This window comes from Littorina saxatilis, linkage group LG4, assembly GCF_037325665.1.
Source record: "Littorina saxatilis isolate snail1 linkage group LG4, US_GU_Lsax_2.0, whole genome shotgun sequence".
NCBI classification, from domain to species: Eukaryota; Metazoa; Mollusca; class Gastropoda; order Littorinimorpha; family Littorinidae; genus Littorina; species Littorina saxatilis.
The window spans coordinates 4,289,248-4,300,218 of NC_090248.1; the positions used below are offsets into that span (position 1 = coordinate 4,289,248).

Sequence of the window (10,971 nt, forward strand, 5' to 3'; positions counted from 1 at the left end):
TTTTACACAATACATGACACATTCACATCGACCAGCAGATCGCAGCCATTTCGGCGCATATCCTACTTTTTACGGCCTATTATTCCAAGTATGAGCAAGAAAAGCAGTATGCACAGTGCAATGAAGAAATACCACTCATTTACATGGTTTCCACTATATATTACCTCTCATACAAAATTTAGGCTGATGTGTTCGAGATCAGATCTTTGTGATAAGGCTGTTTATTGTAAAACCAATTCTATGACCGAAAAGGCCATGCATCCTCCTCTCAGCAAACAGATTGAGTTTACATCAGGTAGTGACTATACAGAGGAACCTACAACAGACTTTTACCAGGAAACAAATGACTATTATGGATACAAATTTGATAGTAATTCCAAACGCCACATAAAATGTGTTCTGTATGAACAATTTCGATTATGTGCCCATTCAAAAGCAAAAACCTTGATTAAAGTGAATTTGAGGGGTGTCAGTGTATGAGGTTCCACTGTACAATCACTGCCTTTTGCAAACCATGACAGGGGAACGAATGGTCTTTCTTTTCGTATAAATGGTATCACAAAGATCTGCCCTCAAAATCACTTTTCTTTTTAAAGACACGTAGTATGGAAATAACCTTTCTACAAACAATTACAAATGACAGTCAACTGTTTTGTAGAGTGGCGATCTTTCCTCCCTAAAACGTGTCATAATAAACAACAAACACTACTCACCCCTCCAAGGTAGGGGGCTACTCCCAGTCCCATGACGCATGCGGCCAACACCAGACTCAGCCATGCTGTCGTCATTGCCTGTACAGAAATATTTGTCAAATAGTGAAAACAAAACACCAGAAAAGTTTATCACAGATTTTCAGCAGCAATACTAAGAAGGAAATAAAACATAAAAAGCAGGAGTACCACACAAGGACAAGCATTTTAAAAGCTCACCTCGGTAAGATAGGGGATACCCTGTCCTGTGAAGTCTAGGCACCTGACCTCTTGGGGGTGTCCGTCCTGGAACAGTAATTGCAGTCAGTGAGCAAACATATAATCACATCACATAACAATGTAAATAGGGAACACAGACAAAGTTTAGCAAGATAATAAATAAATCCACAACAAGACGTCTAAAGGGTTAACAACAAATGTGTCAATCTTTGGGCCTGAAACTAAAACAGCTCTGAAAACCCTTTATCACCAAGACTACAAGTATACCTTGCTAGCCCATGCCCAAAAATGTAGATGGATTTTGCTCGATACAGCAACACTTGAACACAAATTCTTTCTACATCTACGTTTCAGCATACACATAAAAGTTTATAAATCAACACAAAAGGGATTACACTTACCGGCAGGAACGTGTGACGGCTGCACCCTGGGAGACCCAGATGAAGAACGTGTCTCGTCTGGAAAAAAATTGTCGGCATATTTCAGAGCTATAGCAATTGTACTTGGATATCAATACTATTACTAAGACCAGATACAAACAGGCCATGACAAATACATTAAGCCTCTCGCTGCCTATAGGCTATAGGACGACAGCCGATGTTGTGGGTGTGTGCTGTAACGAACAAAAAAAGACATCTTCATTTGTACTTACCCAAAAAATCCTGGGCATGGAAATCAGAAAGCTCTCTCGACTGTGACACTCTTGGTGGCGTTGGCAAACGGATTAAACGCGACCCGTCTGAAAACGACCAATGAATCAACCATGAAATAATAATCTTCACAAATTTAGATAGATATCCCTACTGCAACACATGTATGTCAGATGACACAGCTCCCTCCTTTATATTTACACACACAAAACATCCACAGAGAAATAAACACCAACAGGTTTAGCGGGGTTAGCAGCAGTTGTAAATCACATAACTTGTCAGGCAAGTCTAACAAACAACTACGCTCACACACAGTAAAATTGATTTAAAAAACAACTGTTTGAGAAGAAAATTAAAATCCAGTAAAAATAACAATGGCCTTCCGCGAAATAAGCTTCAGCATATAGCTAACAAAGCATGGTAACAGCACATACCCTCGTCACCACCAACAGTTTTTTCCGCATTTCCATCAATTTCATCAGGCTCAACACACACCAGATCCTCTTCGTGCACCTCACCCTCCCTTACAACAACAGGTGCAACTCTGAAAAAGAACAGACATATAATGCTATGAAAATTGCAACCAAACAATGAGCTATCAGCCAATGGGTTGCACAGCAATTGAAACAGAGTTGGACATTAACTAATCCACAAGCAAAACATTGGCCTTAAATTCACTATTGGCCACAATTGCAATTAACTCGGTTGTACTGGTGAAGGACTAAATACTCAATCTTAACAAGAAATTCCACCTCTCCAAGTCACTTAGCGACAAGTGTACATCCATCCAATCAGTCTAAAACCAATGCCAAACACAACCTGAACTTCAAGCAGACACGGAAGCCACATTTTAGAGGGAGCTGAGAAAAGTTACCAAGTATTCCAGGGAATTAAATGAAAATAACAAATTCATTTTCTACAGAAACCTGCCGACATGAAATCTTCCTGAGATGCCAAGAAGATATCTGTCCGAATAACACCTATGAGGCTGCCGTTGTGTTTAATATGAGACCAGTCCCATCTCGACTCAGGGTTTCATCTACTAGTGCGAAAATGTCCCATCACAATTCCCTTTAGTGCGTCAAAGGACGCATTGAGATTACCTCGACTGCGCCACCAAATGTACACTTTACATCGGAATACACACACACCCAAACAAACACACACATACAACATGATATAGCGGCTAATTCTCAGATGGCCCCATATTGCACTATTTTCAAAAACGTGTACATGCATCTTTGACGCTTTTTGCCTTCGACTATGTCCCATCGGAATTTATCAATCAATCAATATCAATATGAGGCTTATATCGCGCATATTCCGTGGGTACAGTTCTAGGCGCTCTGCAATGATGCCGTGTGAGATGGAATTTTATACGGCCAGTAGATTGCAGCCATTTCGGCGCATATTTACCTTTCACGGCCTATTATTCCAAGTCACACGGGTATAGGTAGACAATTATTAACTGTGCCGAAGCAATTTTGCCAGGAAAGACCCTTTTGTCAATCGTGGGATCTTTAACGTGCACACCCAATGTAGTGTACACGGGGGATGTTCGGACACCAAAGAGAGTCTGCACACAAAGTTGACTCTGTGAAATAAATTTCCGCCGAACGTGGGGACGAACTCACGCTGACAGCGGCCAACTGAAAACAAATCCAGCGCACTACCAACTGAGCTATATCCCCGCCCCAGTTGAGGGAGACAAATGTCCCATTGCCTTTTTCTCACAGGCTAAACCCAGTGATGACGCTAGGGCCAAAAAAAAAAATGCTTTGGTTACGGTTTCCCGACCGACCCTAACTTTTTGGGCCGACCCTAAACTTTTTTTTTGGTCCTAAAGCTAAAAATAAAATGAACCAAACACATACATACACACAAAAAAACCACACACACACACAAAAACGACAACACCACGGCACAGAGAAAACATCGATCGCCGGCGAGCAGACAACAACAAGCCCGACAAGGGACACCACTCCGCTTTTTACAACTCCCATATCCAAGGGAAGTCAGTCTCGTGCATTCGTTCGTTGCGCGAACGTTTTTGCAATCATATTCGGAAAGTGCGTTCATATCGAACAAACATGACTGATAAGTCGGTACTCGAAGAGTGCAACCTTGGTGGACATTTTTCATGATTTTCATCCAACTTTGGACGGCAAACTGTTCGGGATAAAATGTGTTGGGTCGACGAAAATAAGTGCCGAGCCCGAAGACTCTTTCGAACTGGACTTTGGCATGACTCTCGAAAACTGTGTTCACTAGTGGCACTATACAGTTTAAAGGGTATGTCCAGTTTTCTTTTCTTAACATGAAAAAGTAATTAATATCTGTGGTTCCAAATACACCAATATGAAAATACCTCGAATATCCTGCATACACAAATATTTTTATCATTTCAAGAGGGACCAACCAAAAAAAAAAAAAAAAAAAAAAAAAAAAAAAAGTTTAATCGACCTACCTACCCTATTTTTTTTTGGCCATAAAACCGTAACCAAAGCATTTTTTTTTTTTTGGCCTAGTATTTTTGTCAAACCGGTACACAAACTTTTTTGATGCAAACTGTCCAGAAAAAAACCGGTAAGCTGGTCATTGGAACTAGTAAGAGTCTAACTCAGAGTACTGGTTTTCATTGCTTTACCAGTGAAAAAAAACCGGTAGTTCTAAAAATGAACCGGCAGCCAATTTTCCCCGGGTATTTCCTCATTTCAACCGGTAAAATACCGGTAAAAGCCAATACTGTAAACCCTGTCGACTCATTCATCAACCCGGCTTTCACTTTTAGTCGATCCATTGTTCAATGACTTCCAATTCACAATATTGGCTTGTTAGAGACATGAAGCAAACCAAGCGTATTGGACACGACTCGACTCCAAACGGAAGAGAAAGCAAAAACTCAAAACGAACCAATTTGATTTACGAATAATCCAGTCGTGGATAAATTGGTTATTTCCCTTGGTGAACCTAGTTCCTTTTTTTTCTGTTATGCTTTACATTTCTTGCTGAGGAAAAAAAAAGGAACAGTATAGTTGAATTTCATATTAACGACTCAGCCGCATAAAAGCTACATCAAATAAAAAGAACTTAATTCAAAAAGAATACAACCATGACAAAAGTGCCTGCAGAGCCACTCTTCAATCATTCCAACCTACGTTCTGATCGCTACGGAGTTTGTTTGCTTAACGCCCACGAAGGGCCATATCAGGGCGGTGCTGCTTTGACATTTAACGTGCGCCACACACAAGACAGAAGTCGCAGCACAGGCTTCATGTCTCACCCAGTCACATTATTCTGACACCGGACCAACCAGTCCTAGCACTAACCCCATAATGCCAGACGGAGCAGCCACTAGATTGCCAATTTTAAAGTCTTAGGTATGACCCGGCCGGGGTTCGAACCCACGACCTCCCGATCACGGGGCGGACGCCTTACCACTAGGCCAACCGTGCCGGTATTGCTACGGAGTGAGAAGCAGAAATAAGTATGGAGTCTGAGAAGAAAGTGCAACAACTGGCAGCTCTGATAACCTGCTATTTTTAGGAAACACACCAGAAACTGATGACAACTTACCTGGCAGACTGGCTATCCCTGTAATCTTCGCCACTGTCGGAGGAAGTGCTGAAATCGCTGTAGAACTCCAGCCTTCTAGCCTTCCGACAGCAAGCTTCATAGTCAGCTGAAAAAAAATACAATCATAATTGCAAACTGAATACATCACATTCACAATTATAAAAAAAAAGGGGAACAACCCAAGAACAAGTTAGAAGTATGCATCTTCATCAGTTGAAAAAGAACAACGTACTCAGCATCTGCATATACTGCCAATAAACACAATCTGTGACTGAAAGACGCCATTTAAATTACCATGACCTTCTGAGTGACAGACAAAATCTTAACATATGAAAGACAAATAAAAAACTATCAGTGACAGTGTCCTGAAAACTGGTATTAGTGGTAATCTGACAATTAACAGAAAACACATCTTGATTGAATTACAATTGAAAGTCACAACGTTAATAGACACAACAACCATCTATATTAATAAAATCAACAACAAAATAACTTACTTGACGCAAACATGATGGCAGCCTTGTAAAAAGGCCACGACGGTTGCGGTTCCTTTTTCCTGAGGATCCAGGAAGAGTTCACTGCTGATCCTGAAGGTGGCCAAGCACACTTCTCCCCGTCGGAACTAATCCAATTTGACGGCACAACCGCCACAGACTTGTCCCTATCGGGCTCTCGGAATTCCATCACGCAATACATGACCTAAACACCCGCCAAAAAAAAGGGAAAAACAAGATTAATGACTGACCTTTAAAACATTACACAAACGCTAAAACACACAAAACAAAATGATCTGTCCGCCAAGGGCAACCCTGACAGAGTACTTGTTCAAGCGAAAGAATGCCCCCACGTTTTAGGGACAGCAAACTTTCAGAACTTTCCTCCGACGGCATAGATCACCAGATATATATATATATACAAAACACACACCCCCTACCCTCAATACTGCTCTTGGGACATAGGAAAAACCACAAACTCCCTTTTATACGGCAGAAGTACACACTTTGAGGAAACAACTGACGCCAAAACAACCTGCAAATGACCAGTCAACCCTGCAACCCTATGGATCCCCAAAAGAGCAGACTGAAGGGGATAATCAAAATGATCCGCAACATGCGAAAAACGCTCAACAACAAGCAAGGGACCATCAGCGTGTTGTTGAACAACAATATTTCTGATCAGGAAAAATGCATCTTTGATCCTGACACAATTATCACCATCAAACGCAGAAAAATACAATCCATTCAAATAAATCTCTTTGAACTGAGACACATCTACCAGTTCTAAAGGAAGAGGACCATGGTGCGCTTTTAGTGGAACATTATCCATGGGCTTATCACGATGCCTAAAACCAACAAAGCCAGTCATCTTCTTTTCACTCATCCGCCGAATAATCTGCTGGAGAGGTAGACGGGGAGAACGGACTAACCTTTTCAAGGAACACAGGAAGTTTTCAAAAGGAAAAGCTGAGTAGCGATCAAGTGGACCAAACGTCTTAACATCATCGGCTAAATGGACCAATCCATGGACATTATACACCAAGAAATCCTGACCATACAGCCTGCCTGCTTCAGCAACAAAATATATCAGCAGATCTTTAGCATACATTGCATGAGTGGTGTACAAGGTAGGACTGGCCAGACAAAAAATCGCAACAAAGAGCAGAAGAAAGTGTCTATACAACTTATCTGGTAGCTCGCCTTTGAGTGCAACAACCCCGGAGTACAACAAAAACTGACGAAACTCAGTAGCCTTCCAACGTTCCAAATCAGCAAGGGGTCGACACTGTCTGGAGAACTCACGAGGGATGAAATTCTTGTAAAGAACAAGACGCTCTGAAATCATGGCTATGCCACGAGAACCTAGACGCAAGCCCTTGCTGACCGGACTCTTCACCCAGCACAAAAGGAGCCTGCGTGTCACGCCCAAACAAACCATGTGCATGAAATCCAAAGGAAATTGAGAAACTAAACCAATGGAGGCTAGACCGTGTAGCGGAGAAGGACCATGATGATGGTTCACATCAGACATTTCATTAAAAGCAACATCAGTCCTTGATGCGGCAGTCACCTCAGGAAAAATAACTTTCTTCTCATACACACCTTTCTGAGTACACTTTTCACACCCATGATAGCCAGAGTGCCCCTTCACATTCTTGACAAATGCACGTGCAGGTGCATCACAAACAAAACAAGAAATATGGACAGAAACCTCCCTGTTGCAAACGGGAATGAACACAGGACCCCGCTCAAGCACCTGCATCTCCTGAACAAAATCATGTAAATACTCGTCAACACTGCCTGGCTTCTTTTCACCGCAGTACAAACCAATGAGAAATGGGTCTGACACAAAAGGCTTAACAACCATCCCCACAATCGGCCAAAGCTGTACGCTGGAGCTCTTGAACAGAGGCAAGCCATCAATGCTAACCTGTAGCCAAAAACCATCAACATCTCTGCAAACATCATTCGCATTAGTCAGAAGTGACGACAAAGAATCAATGACACCAAAATGATGGTAAGAACCACCCTGCACATCCTTGATGTCATACCGCACAGGTGTTTTCAAAAGGGTCCTGGAATCTTTTGGGAGATTTGGATGAAATACTTTCAATACACTCAGGAGACCATTCAACGCTAACAAGGGAATGTTGAACAATGTAGCCCAATTCCTAAGTTCGGATGCCAACAGTTCTCCATCAACAACCTCTTCATCCTCACATTCAGATGCAGACTCATTATCAATATCATCACACTCGCGTGCTGCTTCTAATCTATCAGTATCAAGCAACCTATCAAACTGCAAGTTCTCTTCGTTGTTGACATCGTCGACAAAAAAAGCCTGAGCAATGCATTCTGATTCATCTTCACTCAAATCACAAACTGCAGACAAAGCCTCATCTCCCTGAAACCCCACACACTGCTCATGAAATCCCAAATCGAAAACCGAGCCAGTACCGGGAGCATCACCACTAAGCTTATGTGAAAAGCTACCGACATCATGATCATCATCATGGCCGATATCATCGGCGAGTGGCAACCCTTGTTTCTGCTGTGTAGCTTTTACAATGTTGAGACACTTACTAACATCAGCCCGTATGCGTCTTCTCTTCGTCCAGTAAGGTAAATCCCCTGACGACATGCTTGGATGAACTCTTGAGCCTTACATTAACAGTAACAGATCTTTCAGTTTCACTAAATCACTTACACTTACAGAAAATGATTGAAACGCTGATCACCCCATCAGTAAAAAAAAACAAATCAAAACTTGACTAAATATAAAAAGAAGAAGAAAGAAAGTCTAGCTAGCTACGCTTCAGAATGTCTTGTAATTAGAAAGTTTGTAAGATAAAACTGTTTGGTTCTGACAATGAAACGTTCAAGTACAACTGCAAGTTTAACAAGTAAGCTTAATGACTAAAGTTTGTGAAATCAAGATGAAGATGGCAGTGTCGTCATCACAGCAGCAGCTTACCGAACGAGTACGCAAACAATCTACCTCAGAATCAGAACTAGTCTAATCGCTGATAACAATACGAACATCTTAACAAACAACTCAATGGTCAGTCAAAATATCTCACTTTACCTTGTGCCGGTTAAAAAATGCTAGTCAAAAAGACTCAAATGTGGAGAGAGTGGAGAAAATCCGACCGTCTGTGTCGATGATCACTGGGAAGTAAATTCAAATGCTCCCAGCTTCAGCCAACCGGTCACGCGAAGCAAATTTGGCGCGTATACGTCATTTCCGGTAAACTAAAATCGACGGAATCCATGCAAAAGAAACAGAAATCATTCATGTAGTCTATTCAACAGAATAATTATATTCTGCATTCCTATTGTTTTTAGAATTGGTCCGATTCAAAGTGGTCGCTCTCAAAACGTGGGTTTTCCAAACTATGTCAAACCCGTCAAGTCCGAGCTGAAGCTCACGCTGGAGATCTATTTTTAGCTAGAGATACGGAGTCTCCTCCCATATAAGGAAGTTTTACATCACTTCCGGTATTCAAAAGGTAAACAAGGGAACCCCTTCTTCTCTGACTTGGCCCGTTTGTTTTGAAACTTTAGTTTTGGGTTTTCTTTTGTAATTATAATTGTTTTTATCCGCTTTCTGTTTAGTGTTACAGCTGATTCTTGTAAGTTACTTTAGGGAATTTCCGACACTGATTTAGATGAAAGTTTACTTAGATTTGGGTGGATTGTTTTGACTTAATTTATTGATGCATTGTTTTTGCAAACAAATTATAATATGTTGTATATAATGTATATAATTGTGTAACTATTTTTGATGCTTTTTGATAAAACTATGTTTATTGATTATATTTGTCTGTCAGGTTAGATTCTCTTTCTAAATTCTTTTACTTAGTTTATGTTTGTGTGGATTAGTGACCTCAGGTCTTTGGATTTTCAGTATGTAAGCTGATGCCTACCGGTACCAGCTGATGATGTGAGGTGATGAATAAACCCATGCACACTCTATAGAACATGTTCCAGTGTTCCTTCCCCTTGTTACAACTGGCAGCCGACTGCGTGCTGATATTTATATCGATCCACCTCAATCAGGCTTGCATAATTATAATCAGGATAAGAATAATCAGGATAAGAATAAAGTTAGGATAATAATGATAATAATAATAATAATAGAATAATGAGATAAAAATAAGATAGGAAAGCTATAGTACATAAAAATAATCTATTCAACTTTATCTGACCAAAGATATACGGAAAAAAATCACCAATTTAAATTTTATGAAAAAAAAGTTTCCAATAAAGAAGAATAACAACTTTTAACCAAAATCTAAAAGACAGATATAAAAATAAACATTAAAATAAAATTAAAAAATTTCATGTAAAACAGGCACACAATTTTGTTTTATGTACACTCAAAACTTTATTTGGATGGTTTGGATGCACATACAAAAATAGTTAAACAATAAATATAATTATCCGGTCTGGCCGAAAAAAAATTATACCAAAAAATTGTGATTGCTGTACAGCGCCAGTAAGAATCCAGCTGGATATGATATGCCGCAGGTCACGTATAGTATATATGACCCGCGCCAGCAATAATCCAGCTGGCTATGATATGCCACAGGTCATGGTCAGATCATGTACGACATGACACATTGTAATCATGTGGTATCCATATGATTTCTGACATATGTACATTATGTGGCAACTGGCATCTGTCCCGCAGATGATTTCCAGATCTTTTGCTGCCTGGGAAGAGAGAGAGAGAGAGAGAGAGAGAGAGAGAGAGAGAGAGAGAGAGAGAGAGAGAGAGAGAGAGAGAGAGCGAGCGAGAGAGAGAGAGAGAGAGAGAGAGAGAGCAATCAAAACACAACCCAGTCACCTGATAGTTCGAAAACTCAATCTGAAACTGACATCGATTGTCGAAGGCATGCCTGCGGTGCATAACTCTGGAAAAGTTGCCGTATCTGGGAACCCGTTGAGATCCATTCCAATGCCAAAAAAAGTATCAGAAGACTCACCATGAAGTCAAATCAAACGTTAGGTTTTCTCATTTGGTTATTTGCTTTGGCTTTAAGTGTATTGCTTCGATTGATAGTTGAATCTGCTTGCAACCGTGCTGTTCAAGACTGTTCGAACTGTCGTCTGCTAGACGGGCTTGTGTGAATCCGAGTCGAGTCAACTGCGGGGTTCAGCGACAAATGAGGGAGTGGCACCAAAATGAAAAGAAGAAGACGAAAAGAAGTTGGAGATACAGTTAAGATATATGAGGAAGAGAAGAGGTTGTGAGGTGTTAGATGTATCCAACCTTAGGTGTTCAAACTCAAGACCGGGACAAAGTAGAAAGCGATG

General features: G+C 40.8%; 1 protein-coding gene across 1 annotated transcript; it reads right to left on the bottom strand.

Moving 5' to 3' along the window:
* Nucleotides 1–6,198: 6,198 nt before the first annotated feature.
* Nucleotides 6,199–8,293, bottom strand: LOC138963843 (uncharacterized). The gene is made up of 2 exons (XM_070335696.1): nucleotides 6,582–8,293; nucleotides 6,199–6,235 (listed from the first exon to the last, which is right to left on the bottom strand). The coding sequence occupies exons 1-2, from the start codon at nucleotides 8,291–8,293 to the stop codon at nucleotides 6,199–6,201; spliced, it is 1,749 nt and encodes a 582-aa protein (XP_070191797.1).
* Nucleotides 8,294–10,971: the final 2,678 nt, after the last annotated feature.

Coding starts and splice junctions, on each gene's coding strand:
- LOC138963843 (XM_070335696.1), bottom strand. CDS start 8,293: ATGTCGTCAGGGGATTTACCTTACTGGACGAAGAGAAGACGCATACGG. Junction 6,236..6,581: donor TTCCTGTGTTCCTTGAAAAG/GTTAGTCCGTTC, acceptor TATCCCCTTCAG/TCTGCTCTTTTGGGGATCCA.